Source organism: Carya illinoinensis, chromosome 8 (genome assembly GCF_018687715.1).
Source record: "Carya illinoinensis cultivar Pawnee chromosome 8, C.illinoinensisPawnee_v1, whole genome shotgun sequence".
Lineage (NCBI taxonomy): Eukaryota > Viridiplantae > Streptophyta > Magnoliopsida > Fagales > Juglandaceae > Carya > Carya illinoinensis.
In genome coordinates, this window is record NC_056759.1 from 2,872,771 (window position 1) to 2,893,816 (window position 21,046).

General features: G+C 31.5%; 3 protein-coding genes across 3 annotated transcripts; all 3 read left to right on the plus strand.

Moving 5' to 3' along the window:
• The first annotated feature begins 3,386 nt into the window (after positions 1-3,386).
• LOC122319356 lies at positions 3,387-4,995 on the plus strand. The gene is made up of 2 exons (XM_043137390.1): positions 3,387-4,054; positions 4,600-4,995. Exons 1-2 carry the CDS (start codon positions 3,419-3,421, stop codon positions 4,708-4,710), a joined length of 747 nt encoding a protein of 248 aa, XP_042993324.1. The 5' UTR covers positions 3,387-3,418; the 3' UTR covers positions 4,711-4,995.
• Positions 4,996-9,145: 4,150 nt separating this feature from the next.
• Positions 9,146-10,889, plus strand: LOC122319115. Its single transcript, XM_043137025.1, has 2 exons — positions 9,146-9,890; positions 10,395-10,889. The coding sequence occupies exons 1-2, from the start codon at positions 9,270-9,272 to the stop codon at positions 10,545-10,547; spliced, it is 774 nt and encodes a 257-aa protein (XP_042992959.1). The 5' UTR covers positions 9,146-9,269; the 3' UTR covers positions 10,548-10,889.
• Positions 10,890-15,250: 4,361 nt separating this feature from the next.
• LOC122319116 lies at positions 15,251-16,817 on the plus strand. Its single transcript, XM_043137026.1, has 2 exons — positions 15,251-15,993; positions 16,470-16,817. The coding sequence occupies exons 1-2, from the start codon at positions 15,352-15,354 to the stop codon at positions 16,593-16,595; spliced, it is 768 nt and encodes a 255-aa protein (XP_042992960.1). The 5' UTR covers positions 15,251-15,351; the 3' UTR covers positions 16,596-16,817.
• Positions 16,818-21,046: the final 4,229 nt, after the last annotated feature.

A 21,046-nucleotide genomic window follows, 5' to 3' on the forward strand; every position in this document is an offset into this window, starting at 1 on the left:
TGCACTACTAGCTGAAGGGGGTGAGATCCCAACCACTTACAGAGAAGCCATACAATCCAGTGAATGAGTTGAATGGACAAAGGCAATAAATGAAAGATGCAGTCTCTTCACCAGAACTAGACTTGGGAGCTTGTGCTGTTTCCACAAGAAAAGAAGTCAATTGGTTGTAAGTGGATCTTTAATAAAAAAGATGATCAAGCTACTAAAACTGGAGTACGATATAAAGCTAGATTAGTAGCCAAGGGCTATGCTCAGGCAGAGGGAATTGACTACAGTGAAGTATTCTCTATTGTTGTGAAGCATTCATCCATTCGGATATTGTTAGTTTTGGTTGTACAATGATCTTGAGTTAGCACATCTTGATGTAAAGACAACTTTCTTATATGGTGATCTAGAAGAGGAGATTTATCTGTCTCAACCAGAAGGTTTTAAAAAAGATAGAAAAGAAAATTGGGTCTACAGTCTGAAGAAGTCACTCTATGGCTTGAAACAGTCACCTCGGCAATGGTATAAGCGGTTTGACCACTTTATGATGAATCTGAAATACACTTGTTGCCAATATGATTACTGTGTATATTTCAGAAAACTTGCAAATAGATATTTCATTTATTTGCTTTTATATGTAGATGATATGTTAATTGCATGTAAAAACAAGGGGGAGATAAATCGTTTTAAAACTCAGTTGAATCATGAGTTTGAAATGAAATATCTGGGAGAATCATGAAGAATATTGGGGATGGTGATCAGCAAAGATAGGGTAAAAGGTACAGTTCACCTTACTCAGAAGCAGTAGCTGAAGAGAATACTGCAACGCTTCAACATCGAATCGAAGACGAAGCCGGTGAGTACTCATATGGCCCCATATTTCAAGTTTAGTGCATCGCATTCTGCTAAAGATGATGAAGAGCAAGACTACATGAGGAATGTCTTATATGCAAGTATTGTTGGAAGCTTAATTTATGTCATGGTGTGTACACGACCTGATATCTCCCAGGCCGTTAGCTTAGTTAGTCGCTATATGCATAATCTTGTAAATGTTCATTGGCATGCGGCTAAATGGATTCCAGGGTATATTTTAGGGATTGTAGATATTGGTTTGAAGTTCGAAAAGAGTGAAGATAGTCTAGTAACTAGATATGTTGACTCAGACTATGCAGGTGATCTTGATAGACGCAGATCGACAACTGGATATGTGTTCACAATGGTTGAAGGACCAGTTAGTTGGCGATCAAATTTGCAGTCTACAATTGCACTATCATTCATGGAGGCTGAATACATGGCTATAATAGAAGTCGTGAAAGAAGTCATTTGGTTACAGGGACTGATAATAGACTTGGGCTTTAAGCAGCAAGAGGTTATCGTTTACTGTGACAGTCAAAGTGCAATTCATTTGGCCAAGAATCAAGTATATCACTCTCGAACAAAATATATAGATGTCCGATTTCACTTTATACGTGAAATATTAGAAGAAGAGGACATCAAACTTTAGAAGATTGGCACTGAAGATAATCCAGCAGATATATTGACGAAAGTCGTCACATGGATCAAGTTCCAACACTGTTTGGACTTGATCAATATTGTACACTACTGAGCACCCTCGGGTGCATTGGAACGCATTCGATAGTTGAAATCTCTCATGTCAAAGAAGGAGTTACATTCATTTGAAAAATGAATCAGTTTGTAAGTAACCTGGTATGACACACTTGGGTGGAGGAGGTGATTGTTGAAAATAGCCACCTAAGTATGAATGCAGAGATTAAACAACTGCTGCACATGCATTGTCCACTGTCCAAATTGAAAATCAGTACTGTCCTATGGGTTGAAGATCAACTCTAGTTGTTAGCTTACCATTAATTACGGGTGATGTTCAGGAGAGCTTTTCTTATAAAAAGAGAGCTCATATATATCAACTTAAGTGGACAAAACAGAGAGATAGTGGACATGAGAGAGAAATTATTGAGTATTGTAATCTCATACAAACTCAATGAATTTTGATTCTAATAGACGTAAACAATTTGTTAAACTATTTAAATATCATCTTGTGCGATTTTAGACATATTAGAGGTGCAAAACTTACAATCCCTTATATGATTTATAAGTGCCGAACATGTAGCTGGTAGATCGCTGACAAAAGTACTCTTGATGAAATGGAAATAGAAAAAAGAAAAAAGAAAAACGAAGTGCATCGGTAACAAAAAAAGGATGTGGTTGGAAAACTCTCAGTTAAAAAAATAATAATTCCATTTAAAGGTTCTTAAAAAAAAATTACAAAAATAGAGAGTGAGAGAGAGATTTGGAATTCAAGAGCACTGTTTTTCATATTACATTAAATTGTTATTTAATTAAACTTAAATTAGAAAAAATAATTTAATTATTTAAATCATATCCTATCCAACTGTGACGAGGTGATACCAAAAGTAATAATAATGTTACATTATACTGATAGAACAAAGAAAAGCTAGTTGTCTTGAGAATGAATCTCTCTCTCTATATATATTTTAACTTAATAATTAAGGAAATATTTTTAATGATATTTGCTTTTTTAAAATATTTAAGTGTATAAAAAAAAATTAATAAATACCAAATGACCTTATCAAGAGAATTTATCAGGCTAGAGAAAAATAGTAAGACGAATACTTACAGTATTGCTTCTCCAAAACAAACAAAAACAGACACGGTTATTGGCTCGGTGGACAGCACGTAGGAGTGAACCAATGAGTCAACTTTTCGAGTAAAATGCCACTTGTCACACAGATAAATTTTAATTTCATTTAGATAATAAGACAATGATTTGTAAATAATGTTAAAATAATTTATGAATACTATCTGAAAATTGTATTCCTAAATAAGAACTTAAACTGAATGCTCCAAATGGGAGGAAACCAACAACCGCTTATCTCTTTGGAAGAAACTGCCGTTAGATACTAAACTCTTTTTTTTTTTTAAGCATCTGTTGGATAGTAAACTTAATTTCAATTATTTCTTTAGTGTTTTCATATTCTTTTAAGTTACCGAGAAATATAAATATCATTAATTTCAAGGGTATCTCATTACGAGCCACAGCAAGTTATATTTTGTTTTTACTTTTCTTTTACATATATTTTTTAATATTTTTTTAAAAATAAAATTATTAAAAAATATTTACTTAATTATTAAATAAAAAATAAAAAATATATATATGTAAAAAAAAGAAGAAGCCAACGATAGCCCCATCGGTCTCCAAGCATTTCCCTAATTGCAAAGTCTTCTCATATTCTTCTCATATTTTTGGGGAAAGAAGAAAAAAAAGAGAAACCCTTGCATATTCTTGTCAGGATTCGCAAGCCTTCTCTCCAATTTTTCCACACCCCTCCTTGTAAAATGGCCATTGGCATTCTCTACCCATTCGAAGATCATTCATTCAGATACCAAAACAAAAATGGCAGAAACCAAGATAAGCCTGAACCTGTTGATAGACAAGAAGAGAAACCGAGTGCTGTTTGCTGAAGCAGGCAAGGACTTCGTTGATTTCCTCTTAGAAACTTTTACTCTGCCGGTCGTAACTGTCACTAGGTTCCTGAAAAATGAAGACACAGCAGGCTGCTTGCAAAGCCTGTACGATAGCGTCGTAAACCTGAGCGATACTTTCATCCAGCAAGGAGTAAGAAAAGACTTGGTGTTGAAGCCCAGAGTAGTAACTTCTGGTGCTACAGACTCCCTTCTCTTGCCAAGGATCGAGTCCTACACATTCAGGAAATTCTATCGGTGTCGGAACTCGAATTGCATGAGTAACTACGGTGTTTACAAGTCTACTCGAACTGAGAAACATTGTTATGTATGCAACTCATTACCAAATCAGATGCACGAGGAACCGCTCAGCGTTGAAGAGGTAATAAGCGAAAACAAGGAGAGTGGCAATTTCAGTTTCGTGAAAGAGATCGTCCCATACATGGTAATGGATGACCTGAGGATGAAGCCCATGTCCGCCAACACTTTTGTTACTCTGCTCAATGAGTATAATGTCAAGGATGTGGGTGCGATTGAAGAGAAAGTGGTCGCTTTGGGCATGGATGAGGTATATATGGCAGTACCTTGTTTTCTTTCTTTTTGTTATTTCATTTTCATAATTCCTTAATATGATTTTCCTTTTGGACGAAGTTGGACTGTAACGTCGTTAAATTAATTATGCCCTCATTATCTGGTTATAAATGCGAGTCTTAAACCATTAGATAGACTATAGTGGCCATTTATATAAGCAATCAGACGTCGCTTACAACTTACAAACATAGGCTATTGCTATTCGATTGGAACTCAATTCTTTCTAAAATAATTCAGAAAAACAGATGGAAGAATCAAAGGGTGGAAGAGCAGTACAGAAACCTTGGAATCCACAAAAAGCCAATCCATCCCCCTTGGTTTATGGTCCTCCTGTATTAATTTTCATACACGTTTGCAACCCCACTGTGAGAGTATTAATAGCAACCTGATCATACTGTATATATAGAGAGAAGAACAAAAGTAGTAACTATGGCGGAGTAAGTATACTGTTGCCATTGATTATATATATATACATATACATATACATATAACTATTTTGCTTCTAAATTTGTTTGTTGCCAGTGTGTGAAGTTGATCAAGGCTGCTCTGCAATCCAAGACCGTTCTGACAGATGTCTTTCTGCCTAGATCATCTGAAACCGTGGAGTCAATCAAAACAAGTGGGACTTCTTAAGGAACAAATAAAGGAAGTTCTGCATTTCCGCCCGATGAATGAATTGCTGGAAAATACTATTATCTATTTAGAAATGGAATGGAATGTTTTAACTTGAAAATGGAATGTGCACTGCTAAACTGTCTTTAAGAGCTACTTTGGGTGAGCTTCGAGCTAGCCTTCGAGTGTGTGCTACAAAATGGAAGGTGTATCAAACAGCAATATTTTTAGTAAACTCAAAAATATAAACAACAACAAAGATGCCATGCACAGAACGATGGTTTTTGATAAAAATATGTCGTTGGATTTTCCCCTTAAATGGATGTTTGTTCTAAGGATCGACATGTTGATCAGGTATTTGCTAGATTTGAGTGTAATAGTTTTAGGAAATCTTAGGAACTCAAACCTACATTACGAAAATGCTTAATTAATGCAATATATTAATTAGTTAGAAGATACTTGTGTCCATGAATCAAGATCGTGGGGCTAATGGTTGATCCTCTAAGTGTTGTAGGCCTGCAACCATTACTCGATCTGGTGTTATTGACCATGAAACCGAATAGATATTTAGCAAATTTAAAATACGTGCAGTGAAAGTGCTGTTATTGCACGCATCTGATGCTTAATTAATTAGTGATATGGTCGCGAAAGGAGTTCTAATTTTGGTTGACGAAGTTGGGGATTAGCATCCCCATAAAACATACATCCTGGTTCGCTTGTAGCATATTACTATCTTTTCAAAATATTTTATATCTTATTCTCAAATTTTTCTCTATCCTATTAAAATAATTTTTCTCTACTATTTCTTTATTATTATTTTTTACTAATTTCTTTGTACACCTTTAACTACCAATTTTTTGTCTTTCTAGGAAAGAGCGGAATAAAATGTTTTAACTTATTTTTTTTCACATTTTCATAATTATTTAATTATTTCTTGTACCCGTATTTTCGACTTTTCATCTATAATGAATTTTTTTATAGAAGTATTTATGTGTCTGAACTGTAATGTTTTCAAAATTAGTACTTTCGTAACAATAATATTTATAAAAAAAAATTAGATTATCTCAATGGTGACATTTTTTTTTCAAATTTAAACAATTACAAATACGAATATAAGAGAAAGTGTGATTCATAGAAAGTTTGTTTCATGGTTATATAAAATATTGACAAAATATAATTTAGTAATGAACAGTTCCCTACATTTAGGGAGCCACTCTTTAAATCTCAAAAGTTTTCTCAAAATACTTAGTTGGATGGAGAGTTTTTTTTTTAGTCAAAAGCTTAATCCTTTTACTAAAATTTAGGCTGGTGGTATTTCCCATTATCATTCTGATGGGATGCTCTTACTTGAAGTATAAGGATATATTTAGTTAGTGAGGTGATATGATATTACCTTAAATTATTTCACTACTATTTATTATTATTTATAAATTATTTAAAATCACCTCAATATTTATATTTAGAACCATAGAATGATCATTCATTAGTATTGTTTGACCTAGGCCAAGGGTGATCGGATGATCTTTAAATTTTTGTTCAATAACCACCGCCGAGCCCATTGGATCACGGTGGGCAACTCGTACTTTTGGAGTGGCCCTTTGTTTTTTGTTTTTTTAAATATCTTTTCATAAAAAGAAAATTAGGGTTAAAAATAAGAATGAGGATGTGCATTCTATCTGTTTGATAATAGATAAATTTTGACTGTATTTAAGTAAAACGTACAAAATACTTATGTTTCTATGAATTTGTTATTGATATGCTTAAATTATAAAATTTTTAAAATTTAAATTTTTAAAAAATTTATAAAATTATAAATACATATAACACTACTAATGAGAAAAAGCCTGATTTAGAAGTATATACTTCTATCTCATCTTATTTTATCTCAATATCTAAACACCATACAAATATTTTTCAATTTTAAATATTTAATTTTTTCATTTAATCATTTCTAAATTATTATAACTTTTTTAAATTTTTAAACAAAACACAAAAAATAATTCAACATTTTCAAATCTTAAAATAAAATAATATTAAATATTTTTTTATAAAAATATTATAATTTTATAATATTTTTATTCAACTTGTTCTCTCTCTTTTTTTTTTTTTCTCAAAACCTCATAAAATATTTTAAGGCACTGTTTAGATGTTAAATTGAGTTGAGTTCTTTATGAATAATAGTGAGTTTAGATGGTGGAGTGAGTTTTGTGGAGTCCACCCGAGATAAGTTTAGATATATTTAGATGTTAAGATGAGTTTAGATATATTTATGAGAAATTGAAAAATATTGTAAGTCCCGCATGTAAATAGGTGTTAAGTTAAAAAATGTTATGAGTCTCACGTATAAAGAGATTTTAAGTTGAGATGTGTTTAGTAATTTAAGAGTTGGATGTTTAGATGTTAGATCCAGTTTAAAATTAGACTGAACTAAGTTGATCTCAGTTGAGTCTAACTTCTAAATGACCTAACTCATATAATTTTTAATTCATTTCGACTCAAATATTTTATTATTATTTATAAACCAACACAACTTGCTTAGTTTGGATGCAAAAATGGTTTTATCTCATTATTATAACTTTTTTAAATTTTTACACAAAATATAATAAATAATTCAACTTTTTCAAATTTTAAAATAATAATAATATTAAAAAATAATATTATAACAATATTTTATTTAACTTTCTTTTAAAATTATCTCACCTCATCTCTAAATCTAAACTACACCTTACTGTCAAAATTATTAGGTCTTGTGTTTGATTATCAAACTCAATTAATCTCAACTCATTTGATTATTACAATTTTTTTAACTTTTAATATAAAATATAATAAATAATTTAATTTTTAACTTTTCACTCAACTCACCGTTCAAACCGGTAGGATGCCCTCGTTCTAGGAAACACGTCCGAAGATCTTTCGGCGTGGCAAAAGTTTCGGTAAAATTGAAGAAAAAGGAGGAAAAGTACAAAATAGAAAAGAAATGTATAGAGAAAAGTTTCGGATGGACGAATTGGCAATGTTTGGGTGGTGAAAATAACCCAACACCGCTTAATATATTTAATTATTATTTATTATTTTTAATTTAATTTTTATTACTATTTATTATTTTTTATTATTATTTAATATTTTATGATTATTTTTTATATATTTTTATTATTATTCACATATCTCAATACTTCTCAATATCCAAATCTACAAAAATAATAATATGCCTATGAGTTTGTTTTTTATATTTTAACTGATGATGTATTTAATTTTTTTTAATATTTCTATTTGCTTAATGATTAAGAAAATAATTTTTAATATATGGATGTATTGTATTCTGTTTTAAAATATTTAAAAATATAAAAAAAATATGAAAAAAATTAAAATTAAAATATATAATTTATATTAGTAGACACGTACAACCGTCAAAACTGGGCCACACACCAACACCTAGGAGGTTAAGAAAAGGAGATAAGAAGCGCCCCCGAAAAAAAAGTTGTGGATGAAAGAAATCTTAGTTCAGAAGAATAGAAAAAAGAAAATAAAATATAAAAAGAGAAGAAAGTTTGAATGATGCAATTTATTGATGCTCATGGACACCAATTATTTTTTTCAAAATAGTTTTGTTTGAAAAATATTTTAGTCATAAATAGATTACACACAAATAAATTTATAAATTAATGTCACTTGATGTAATATGTCAGATTATAAAATTACTTTTATTACAAAATAGATCTAACAAATTTTATGAAATCATATCAGTTTGTGGATTTATTTTATATAATCTTTTTGTGTCTATAACAGTCCTCATATTATTTACTATTTTATTATTATTTCATTACATGGTATTAAATAGTTTATAGACCAATCATTTGATACAAATGCCAAGCCATGAAATGTTACTTATTTATTTTGTAATTAAGGTGTATTTTGGATAGAAAGTTGAAATCAGATGATTTGAAATAAAAGTTAAATAAAATATTATTTTTTAATAATATTATTATTTTAAAAATTAAAAAACTTAAATTATTTATTATTTTTTATGTAAAATTTTGAAAAAATTATAACAATAAAATAAAACACTATTTATATCCAAACGGACCCAAGTATTTCTATATTTAAATTGTCAAACAGCCGTAAACCTTGTTTGCATTAGAGTGTAAAGAAGGTGGTTCCCATCATGGTCACGCAACCAGCTCGTAGATGGCAAAACTAGTCCCGGTGAAAATGGAACAGATAAAGGGGAGACAGAAAAACAAGGGAAGATAGACAAAAGAAGTGCACTGATAGCAAAAGGTATTGGTGGAAGAGAAAACAATTAAGAAATAAAAAGAAGGAAAGGAAAAGAAAAGTACGAAATATACGGAAAAACTGGAAAACTACAAGAAATTTGAAAAAAGCAAGTTAATGGAAAATAAAAATGAAGAGAGAGAGACTACAAAAACTTAAAGAACAGCCGAGTCTTTTCGTATATATGTAGTTGTATAACAAGTCATAATTTGCTATTCTTCTCTCCAATTTTTCAACACCCACTTATAATACGGCTATTGGCATTCTCTACCCATTCGAAGTTCATTCATTCAGATACCTAAACAAAAATGGCAGAAACCAAGATAAGCCTGAAGCTGTGGATCGAAAAGAAGAGAAACCGAGTGCTGTTTGCTGAAGCAGGCAAAGACTTCGTTGATTTCCTCTTAGAAACTTTTACATTGCCGGTCGTAACTGTCACTAGGTTCCTGAAAAATGAAGACATGGCAGGTTGCTTGCAGAGCCTGTACGAGAGCGTCGAAAACCTAAGCGATACTTTCATCCAGGGAGGAGTAAGCAAAGACTTTGTGTTGAAGCCCAAAGTAGTAACATCTGGTGCTACAGACTCCCTCCTCTTGCCAAATGTCGAGTCCTACGCATTCAGCAAATTCTATCTGTGTCGGTACTGCGTATACAATGGTACTTGCTCGATCAACACTGGCGGCGACCGCTGTGAAACATGCAGTGAATCATCATCACTGTCCGAGTTCTCAGTCAATGAGGTAATATTAAAAGCAAAAATGGAGAGTCGTAAACTCAACTTCGTGAAAGAGAGCGTGCCATACATGGTGATGGATGATCTGAAGGTGAAGCCCATGTCCGCCAACACTTTCATTACTCTGCTCAATGAGTATAATCTCAAGGAGGTAGGTGCGATTGAAGAGAAAGTGGTCGCTTTGGGCATGGATGAGGTATGGCAGTCCAACCTTGCTCTTCTTTTCTATTTTTCGTGTTATTTTTTTTTCATGACTCAATATGAAATCCTTTTTGGCAAAAGTTGGACAGTAAATTCGTTAGATTATCTGCGGCTATGCGAATCTGAAACCGTGAGAGGGTGGTCATTTGTGAAAGCAATATCTACAAGTTTCTTAGCAGATATCACCTAAAAGCATGGGCTATTGCTCATTCGATTGGAATTAATCGATTCTTTCCAGAAAAGAAAAAAAAGGATGGAAAGAGTGGGAGAACAAAGAAACCTTGGAATCGACAAATAGTCAATCCTGCATCCCCCTTGGTTCATTTACCTACCTCCTGTGTAATTTTTTATACAAGTTTGCAACCCAAACTATTTGAGACTATTGAGTACTAATAGGAACCTGATACCATATAGAAGAATGAAAGTAGTATTTTTGACAGGCTCACTGTTGAATATTTGTAACTATTTTACAGTACTCCTTATTTTGATTTGTTGGCAGAGTGTGAAGTTGCTCAAAGCTGCTCTGCAATCCAAGACTGCACTCACTGATGTGTTCTTGCCGAGACCATCCGAAACTGAGGAGTCGTCAAGCAAAACGAGTGGGACTTCTGAAGGGCCAAATGAAGGCAGCTCTGTATTTCTGCCCGATTGATCTTTACCTGCAAGAATTGTTCGTCCGAAAGAAGTATCTGAGAAGACTTTTAAGTTTTTGAGAAGACTTCATTTAAAGATTGTACGAACCGGTGGAAACAACTATTATCGATTTGGAACCATATAAAACGAGGAATAAGAGACAGATCCTTTGTTAACTAGGAAATGGAATGTCCGTTGCTAAACTCTCTCTAGGAGCTACTTTGGTTGAACCTTGATGAATGCTTGCTATTAAACGGAAGGTGTGTTGTATTGTTTTTACTTATCTATATTTTTGAGATGTTTTTAAACATGTGTGTTTTGCATTGTATTAATTGTGGATTGTTGTAGTTTGCATGCTTAATTTTGTTTCTTTTTCTTCTTATAAGTTCTCTTTTGGCTGTATTTATGGTATCAACTACCATACTTCTAATCATAGAAAAACAGAGGAAGGCTCTGCCTTCCGTGACAAGCGAGAAGGTAGACGCCAAAATGATATATAAACAACAACCAAGATGATGCCATGCACAGAATGATGGTTTTTGATAAATACGTTGTTGGGTTTTCCCCCTTTGGTTTTTCTTCCAAGTTCCAAGGATAGACATGTAGAGGGAAATGGGCAATTGTCTATACATGTTCTTCCTGTATTTGCTTGCTTTGAGCAATAGTTGTTGGAAATTTTAGAAACTCCAACCTACATTACAAAATGCTTATAATAATGCTTATATATATATATATATATATATATATATATATATATATTATTTAGATTCTAGCTTGTGTCCACGTTCTCCCTATAAACAACATTGTTTTATATTTACTTAAGGTCAATTTGGTAGCACATCTATTCTCAAGTATTTATATTTTCAGATATTTCATTTTCAAATATTATTTAAACATAAAATATTTTTCAATTTCAAATTTGTAACTTTTTTTATCAAATCATTACAATTTTTTCAAACTCTCAACCAATATAAAAAAAAAAAACATTTTCAAATTTGAAAACAAAAATAATATTAAAAAGTTATATTAACTTTTTTTTCTTTTCATTTCCCAAAACCCAATAAATTATATTAACTCAAACTATTTAATTGTTATTCACAAATGAGAAATATTACAACCACAAATAGATTCCACAAAAGTAAATTTAAAAATTGAAACTTCTTCACATAATATGTTAAGATCTATTTTATAATAAAAATACCTTTACAATCTAACCACATCAAACTATATCAGTTTGTGAATTTAATTTGGTGAAATCACTTTGTGGCTAAAGCGTTTCTCTTCACAAATACAGTGAGATATTCTAAATATTTAAACAAGGCTTTAGTTTAAATATTTAGAATATGTTTGGATGTTGAGGTTATTTCAGATGATCTATGAATAATAATAACAAAATAGTGAATAGTAATGAAAATAGTTAATAATATGTGAAAAGTAATGAACTATTTATAAAAAATAATGAATTAGTATGAAATTACTTCACTTATGAACAATGTTTTGAATACCGTACCGGATGTCATACCCGTCAAGGCACTTAAATGAAATATTTCGGTACCAGTTCGTGTATCGTTTCGGAATAGTCGATATATAAAAAAATTATTTGTATAAATATATATAAATTATATTCTAAAATAATAGTTTATATATGAATAATTTATACATAAATACATATATATATATATATATAAATTATAAATAGTCTAATATAAATTAGAGGTCAAAAAATAAACTTATAGTTTAAAAAAATGAAAAAAAAAAATGAAGGTTGAAGTACCGGTCGGTACGTAGGCCGGTACAGGCCGAAATATCGGCCGATACCAATAGTTACAGCTGATATTCAGACCGATATGAAACATGTACAATATATATATATATCAGATTAGTAGCTGGTACGGTACGGTATTTAAAACCATGCTTATGAAACACAACCTTTTAAGGGTTGGAATAACCATTAGTTGATCTTGTTGCCCTGGGGGGTGACTAAATCACCACCCTCAGAATTTATTTTGCAACCTCCACCAACGCATCAAATCATAGTGGGGCAATTTGTATTTCAATTTTCAGGGGTGTTTGTTTTTTGTTCCATCCATTAATACGTAAAGGGATTTTTGTTAAAAAAATATATAGTTTAGAATTAGAAAAAAAAAAAAACTTTATTTTTTTAAGTATTAAAAGGCTCATATATTTTTAAAAAATTTGTTTCAATGCGTTCTCTAAACAAAAGTTAAAAGAGTGTGATTTCCTATTTCTTTGAAAAAAATAAGAATGCACCTGATAAACATTTCCAAATTTGTTCAAAGGGAGTCATGTCAAAATATTAGCGAAAATGAATAAAAAGGAGGAAAAGCACTTAAAAAAGGAAATGTAAATGGAGGGAGAAAGTTCTGGTAGGAAATTAAAAAAAAAAAATAGAGAAACTTACGACTCAAGAGACAAAGAAAATTAGATGCTGATGGAAGAAACCTTCAAGAAGAATAGAGAAAGGAAAAGCAAAAAGAAAACAGAGAGAATCTACGACGAGAAGAGAAGGAAGATAAAAGCAAAAGCACAAAGGGGAAAAGAGAAAACCTAGGAGGCTAGGACTAGGAGTAGGGGCATAGGCAAAATTTGGAAAAACAACCGCACTGAATGGATTGATTCTGTCCGATTCAAATTTCAATACTATTCGGTCGGTTTCGATTTGTATAAATTAAAACCTATTTGTATCGATTTTGGAAAAGAAAAATGTTTAGGATTTTGATAATGAATCTCGAGTATTTTTTCAGGTAGTGTATTTTTATTTTTTATTTAATAATTAAAAAATTATTTTTTAATGATGTTATGAATTTTTTTAAATATTTCAAAATACTAAAAAAATAAATAAAAACAAATAAAAAAAAAATAGAAATTTTTTACCTTCTCGGTAGATCATCGTGGCACTACTCGTTTGAAAATCTAATTGGATTGAATTGAACTAAAATATATATTTAATTTGCTATATTATATATTATATTTTTTTTAAACTTTTATGTTATATGTATTACACATATTGTAAAATTAATATAATATCAAATTTTAATCTTATTGTTTATACTTCCTTAATTATATAAACTTACTGTTAAATATGAGTATGAATATTATGCTGTTGACGAGTTAATATTTATCTATATATATATTAACTTACATATTTATATATATAATAGGGTATACGTATAAGAGTACATTATATATTTATATATATATATATATATATATATATATATATAATATTTAATCGTAACTTTTTCAAACTAAGTAGTTGGTAATAAGTTATTCTGTAACTTTATAAACTTTAGAGTTGGACCTTTTACTATTATGGTTGCATTTGATATTGTCTGTGTATTTTTTTTTTCAGATTTTGTTTATTTGGTTAATTAGTTATGTGTGTGGTGTTTTTGAAAATAATATTTTAAGCTCTATCATATTTAAGATAATAAAAAAAAAATTATTTGGATCAGAAAAATCAACTAACCCAACAATAAAAACCTAAAATCGAATTACACATGTAAACCAGATTGAACCAAATCAAAATCAAAAAAATTAAATCGAACTCATTAGACCTCAAAATCGATCCCTGGATGAATGGTCTATATCGGTTCTCAAAATATCATAACCGACTTAAATAAATTTGGTTTAAAAATATGTCTAAAATCAAATAAAACCGAACCCATTAAACCCCAACTAAGAAACGAAGAAGAGAAACAAATTAACGCAGCAGATAAAAATGCACCCATGACTACGTTAACAGTTAAATGATGCAATCTATTAAGATATGGCCTCAATAATAATTAGTTCGTAGACCCAACTATTACTAAAATTCAAATAGTTGTAAACATTGTTTATATTATAGACTAAAAGCAAGTCATTCCCCGATTGTTCCATCAGGCTCATGCATGTAACTGCTGGACGGCACAAGTACTCCCTTACAAATGAGAGTGACAAAAGAAACAAAAGAAAATTAGAAAGAGTATTATATATATACATACATTCTTTTTTACAATTTTTTTTTATAGTTATATGGTAAAATAAGAGTATTTATAAAAAATAGTATTATATTTATAAGTTATTTTTCTAAAAAATGACTCAAATCTAAACATACTTATATAAAAATTTCTAAAAATGATTGTATTTACATTTTCCAAACAAAAAAAAATTGTAACGATGGCAAAAAGTCTTGGAGGAAGAGAAGACGTGAGAATAAACAGAGGTGAAGGAAATGAAAATGATTTGTGTGAATTCGAGATAGTTCTTGAAAAAAAAAGGTCAATCTTATAACAAAAATTTATTTATTTATTTGGATAAGTCCCTTTTTTTAAATAAGAATTATATTTAGCAATTGAATAGAATAAAAAGAAGAAGAAAAAGATAGCAGATGGAAAAGAAAAGATTGGTACTATATCTATCAAAGGATGTAATCCGAATTTTCATTGAAGGCAGCATATTTTTTATTATTTTTTATTTATTTTTTATATTCTTAAATATTTTTTTAAAAATATTTACAACATCACTTAAAAAATTTTCTTAATTACTAATTAATAAAAAGCAAAAAAAAAAAAAAAAAAGGAAAACATTCGGTAAACACTTCAGCACTCAAAGTATTTCTCAAAAGAAAAAAAAAAAAAAAAGAGAACAGTAGAAAATTAAAAGAAAAGACGCTGCGGTTGAATAGTAAACTTCCAAGCCTTTTCATAGTCTAGTCATGATGATTTGCCGGCCTTTGATCTCTCCAATTTTTCCACACACCCACTCACAAAACTTGCCATTCTCCACCCAATTTGATGGCCATCCATTGAGATACCTAAAAAATGGCAGAAGTACCCAAAGCAACCTGTACGATAAGCCTGAAGCTATTCATAGACAAGAAGATAAACCGAGTGCTATTTGCTGAAGCAAGCAAGGACTTTGTTGAATTCCTCTTTCAATCTTTCACTCTGCCGGTCGTGACTGTCACTAACTTCCTAAAAAGTCACGAAATGCTAGGGTGCTTGCAAAACCTATACGAAAGCATTGAAAACCTGAGCCAAAGTTGCATTCAGCCAGGCCAAAGCAAAGACTTGGTGTTGAAGCCAAAAGGAGTAATGTCTGGTACTACAGACTCATTCCTCTTGCCAAGGGTCGAGTCCTATACGTTCAGGAAATTTTATAAGTGTAACACGTACTGCCGTGAATGTGATCATCAGTTGTCTTCTACAGAGGGCGGATATTGTTCTGTATGCTCGTCAGCATCAATGAGTCGCGAGATATTGCTCAATGTTGAAGAGTTGATAAGCGCGAACAAAGCGGTTAGTAATTTCAATTTGTTGAAAGAGTGGGTCAGATTCATAGTGATGGATGATCTGCGGATGATGCCCGTGCACGCTGACACTTTCATAACTCTACTTCATGAGTATGATATCAAGGATTTAAGGGCGCTTGAAAAGATAGTGGTCGATTTGGACATGGATGGGGTATGGCTGTTCGATCTTGCTCTTTTTTATTTTTTTCTGGTTATGTTTTATTCATGACCGAATATGATTTTCTTTTTGGTCAATTAATCCATTAACAATATGGTCATTTTGTGCAAGTTTCTTAGCAGAAAAGCCACGTACGGCCAGGCATGCATAATAATTTGAAAAAAAAAAAAGAAAAAGAAATTGGTACTAATTAAGTAGTAACTGAGTATTTTTCTTTCTTTCATTCTAAAATTAGTAATTTCTACTCACATTTGTTAATGTTGCACATTTTAAATAATTTTATATATTAATCACGATAAATACAATTTTAAGTATACTTCATTAGTAATGTGATAGAGTATGATAAAATTTAGGTAGAAAAACAACATTTCTTAATAATTATGGGACGCCATTGATTGTTTTCATCAATGTAATTATATAAACTATATATTTTTCTGTCCTGATTAAATATTTGATTTGTTAATTGGTAGTCTGTGAAATTGCTCAAGGCTGCTCTTCAATCCAAGACTGCTCTGACTGATGTCTTCTTGCCGGCTGCTCTTCAATCCAAGACTGCTCTGACGACTGAAGTCTTCTTGCCCGAGCAATATTGCTGAACTATCTTTGCGAGTTATTTTGGGTGAGCCTAATTATTTGAGTGTGTGCTACAAAATGCAAGGTCATGTACTGTATTAATTGTTTTCTTTTATCTATATTTTTTAGATGTACGTTAATTTTAAACACGCCTCATGTCTTGCATCGATCGTATTGTGAGTGGATTATTAATATTAATGTACTTTACATGCTAAATTAATTTTGATTCATTTTTCTTCTTATCAGTTCTATATTGCATTGTATTTGATTCTGGTATTAATTAAACAACATATATTAGTAATATACATACCGAGAAAGGTTCAGCTTCTCTCACAAACGAGATTAATCGTGTAGACGCGAAAATTATATATATATATATATATATATAGTTTTTGATTAATATGTCGTGCGTTGGGTTTTCCCCTTGGGTGCATGTAATTGTTTTAGGAAATTTTAGGAACTCAAACCTCCTACGTACATATATAATTATGAGAATACAATATATTTTTGGTTGCATGTGGAGACTAGTCTGTGAATAAAAAATTGAGAAATAGAGAGTTCGCTCAAAATGCGCTTGATATTGGGTTTGAGCTAAACTTAACCCATAAGTTTGCTCGAGTCTCGCACAATAGTAGACTTGAGTAAGATACAAACCTGAGCGTTCACTTGAGCTGCGCTCAACATACTGCTCAAGCCAATGTTCGTTGGCTATTTACTAGAGGCGTGCTTGACATATCAATCGAGCGAATGACGTATTTTTAGCAAATTAAGGTTTTAAACACCATTTGCTATATATATTTTATATTCTTTGTTCTTTTGTACAATTTGCAACATATATTGAGAGTAAACAATTGTTAAGTGAGTGCATATTTTTTGAGAGAGCAAAAAGTCATCGAGAGAGTGAGTTGAGATTGGGTGATTGTAATCTCTTCTGGTTAATAAGATTTCTATAGCTCTAAGGACGTAAGCAATTAAGTTACCAAAGTACGTATGTTGTGTATCGTGTGCTAGCTTGATCATGCTTGTTTTTACTTATTTGTCACTGTTGGTGTGTAGGTGTTCTGCACAACAACATATATATTAGTAAAACGTTACTTGTGTTGATGAAAGAAGGCTGCAGGTAGTAATAAGAAAGTTCATGGGGGCTTGTACACGAGAAATATTGCTTCTCTCTCTAGAGGTTTTTTTCTCTCAAATCAAACCGTTGGCTTGCCTCACATTTCCTCCGTCCAAGGGGGTTGGAGTTTCAACTCCTCCCTTTCTCCTTCTCCTTCTGTTTGGTCACCACCAGACTTATCTATAGTGTTTTTCTCTAATTTTTCCATTGTTTACCTTTCGTAGCACCAAGATGTGCCAATTTGCTACGTGCCGACCTCCAAAGACCACCATGCGCCTCACTTGCAGACTCTCCAGCTAGTGAGTTTCATGTGCCACCGCGCCAGTGTGAACCTGCCATTGTCACGCGTGGCACCACTTGAATCAGTGATTTCAGTTCTCTCAGAATCGACCACCAATTTTTCTCTTAGATCAGTGGCGCATGATCCACATGTGCCACCATAGTCAGTGAAGGTCTTTTGTTGGTGTATCGACGAATCATCTAGTTGCTACATTCCTATATTCATTCTTTCCGTAATCGATAATTAAGATAAAGTGGTCGTGCAAGACTCTTACAAACAGTTCAAACAAACAAGATGCAGCACACTTCGTCTCACTGCGAGTTTTAATTGTAGTTTGATAGTCTTTTTATTAAACTATTCTAAAATTGCTTCAAGTGGCATATTTTTAGTGGGAAACGAGTGTGAGTCATTTTTTTCTCTAGATCTATTTTTTTCTTAATTTCACTAATATTACACTTATTTGTTCTGAAATGATTGTTGGATATTCTCACTCTATTAAATCTAATTCCATATAACATTTAGTTTATTTATAACCTTTCTTTAAAAAAAAAAAAAAAAACAGTAAAGAAAGATCATGGGGCCAATTAATGCACGATTGATTCTCGATCTGCATGCCTGAAGGTGTACGAGCAGCCAGTCTAGTATGGGTAATGCTACGGAGCCCACCCTCTAGACCGATAATTGACCGATTCGAGCACGTGGCGGTTTAAAATAATAGAAAGTGAAATGAAAATGAAAGAAACAGTCCATCGTCCCTCAATACCCTATCTTTCCCCTCATCCTCACTCTCCCATCTCCCTCCATCTTGTACGGAATCAGTGAGTCCGTCCGACGCCTTCCTTTCATTTGCGCGGTAGAGATCTTTTCCCAGCGAAGATCTTCGTTTCCAGCCTTCTCCCCTCTGTAATCACATCTCGAGTTCTCAGGCCCTCACTTTCCTTTCAAACATCCCTTCTTCGACCCAATGGCCAGAGCTTTACGAATGGGTTTATCGTTGCAAGAATCAAGCTGGACGATCTGTTCTTTCCACTTGGCGAGGGTCTCAGCCCGGACAAACATCCATCTCGTCCCGTACGCGACTTCCTCTTCCTGGAATATTTCAACGAGAAAGACGTCATATTAGCACCTTATTTTTGCAAAACTCTATTCACAGAATCTGGGCTATGGTATTGCACAGCAGAAGCAACAACCAAGGAACAAAGTTATCATTCCGAATGTGGGATTGTCAGAATCTGCACTACCATTGGAAGCAAACTCAATAAATAAATAAATAAATAAATTCAACAAAGAAAATGCACTGACTTAACTTATAAAAGATATAGCTTAATATCCAAAATAAATTCAACAAAGAAATGCAGTGACTTAACAATCGAAAGGCATTGAAACTGCTGAACTTTTGCAGTTTCAGCCGAGCGGGAGGGAGAAAGACATTATGATCTGAATTTTCTTTTTTAAAATATTTTGTATGTGCCAATTAAAAAATTACACGTGGCATCGGTTGATTCTCGGTCCAACTCTCGGTTCGGCTAGCATTTTCCCTAGTATTAATGTTGACCAGGCTGAATGATAGGTATTGGATGTACGTTTTTTGTTTACAAACAAAAGCCATGTATGCTCGATCGTCCTGTATTTTGCAATCACGATCTATACTCACATGGTGAATTCAAATTTCATGAGATGATGGAATAACCACTGAACTAGTACTCCCTCCCAGATCTATTTTGTCACAATTGAAGGAGTTTTATATATAAAACAACATTGTACGTTTTATCACTTTAGTTAATTTCTGTGCTCGAAGCATTTAATGATGGAATTATATAAACCATTAATGGTCTAGTCTCTAGATGCAGGTGTCGTCGGCCCTAAGGGGTTGATTAATGGACCAACCAGGCTCAGATGGTCAATTAATAATTATTTTTGCAACCCAATTTACTAAAACTAATAGAAAAGATGCGGATGGAAGAAATTAGTACTCAAGAAGTTCACGAGAAAAGCAAAAGCAAAAAGAAAAAGAGAAAACCTAGCTAAGAGACAAGGACGAGAGATGCGGATGGAAGAAATTAGTAATCGATAAGATCACGAGAAAAGTAAAAGCAAAAGCAAAAACAAAAACAAAAAGAGAAAACCTAGCCAGTTAGGAGAAAAAGAAGAGAAAAGGACCAAAGATGCAGCTGGCTGAGATATTATACAAGTCATGCTCTCATGAGTCATGGCTACTTTAAAATTTGAATAATGCAAACAACTGGTACTTTGGCTTTCATAATACTTAGAAGAATTTTACTCATTATTTTTACATTTTATATATTATTATTATTTTTTCTTATTAAATATATAATATATAAATAATAAATAAAAAAATTCAATTAATTTAAAAATAAAAAATAAAAATGTGTGATATGGTGTATAAAGATAATAATTAAAAAAACTCATCATTTTATTCCATCTCATCTCTACATTTAAACACTATTTAAAAACAAACATTTTTCAATTCAAATTTTCACATAAAAAAATTTTTCATTTAATTACTACCTAATCGTCATAAATTTTTTAAGCTTAGAAACAAAACAAAAAATATAATTTAATTTTTTCAAATATTAAAATAAAAATTATATTAAAATTTTATATTTTTTTAATACAAAAATTATATTCTAACTATCTTTTATAATTTTCTTATTTAACTTTCTCTCTATTTTTTTTTAAATCTATTAAAAATTTGGACTCAAACAATTTTATTATTATTTACAAACTATCTTATTATTATTTACAAACTATCTTATTATTATTTATATATTTTTTATCTCATCTCCTCTTATCTTTATAATCAGACCAAATCAAATCTACTCAGCGTCCTCTACTTATGGTTCGTTGAAGTTGGAAGAGAAAACAACAAGAATAAAAAGAAAAAGAGATAGACAGGACATGAAGAAAAAGAAAAGACCCTAGCCTGCGGTTGAATAGTAAACATATATATTTGCAAGCAAAATGTTAGGATGTCACTTAAGTTTGTCATCTCATTTTGATTGTTTATATATTTAATTTTTTAATTTTATAATTAAAAAATAACTTTAAACGTATTT

Bases quoted from the DNA above. Each gene is read 5' to 3' on its own strand.
- LOC122319115 (XM_043137025.1), top strand. From the start codon at position 9,270: ATGGCAGAAACCAAGATAAGCCTGAAGCTGTGGATCGAAAAGAAGAGA. The intron at 9,891-10,394 runs GTATGGCAGTCC...ATTTGTTGGCAG, and splicing joins TCGCTTTGGGCATGGATGAG to AGTGTGAAGTTGCTCAAAGC.
- LOC122319116 (XM_043137026.1), top strand. From the start codon at position 15,352: ATGGCAGAAGTACCCAAAGCAACCTGTACGATAAGCCTGAAGCTATTC. The intron at 15,994-16,469 runs GTATGGCTGTTC...GTTAATTGGTAG, and splicing joins TCGATTTGGACATGGATGGG to TCTGTGAAATTGCTCAAGGC.
- LOC122319356 (XM_043137390.1), top strand. From the start codon at position 3,419: ATGGCAGAAACCAAGATAAGCCTGAACCTGTTGATAGACAAGAAGAGA. The intron at 4,055-4,599 runs GTATATATGGCA...GTTTGTTGCCAG, and splicing joins TCGCTTTGGGCATGGATGAG to TGTGTGAAGTTGATCAAGGC.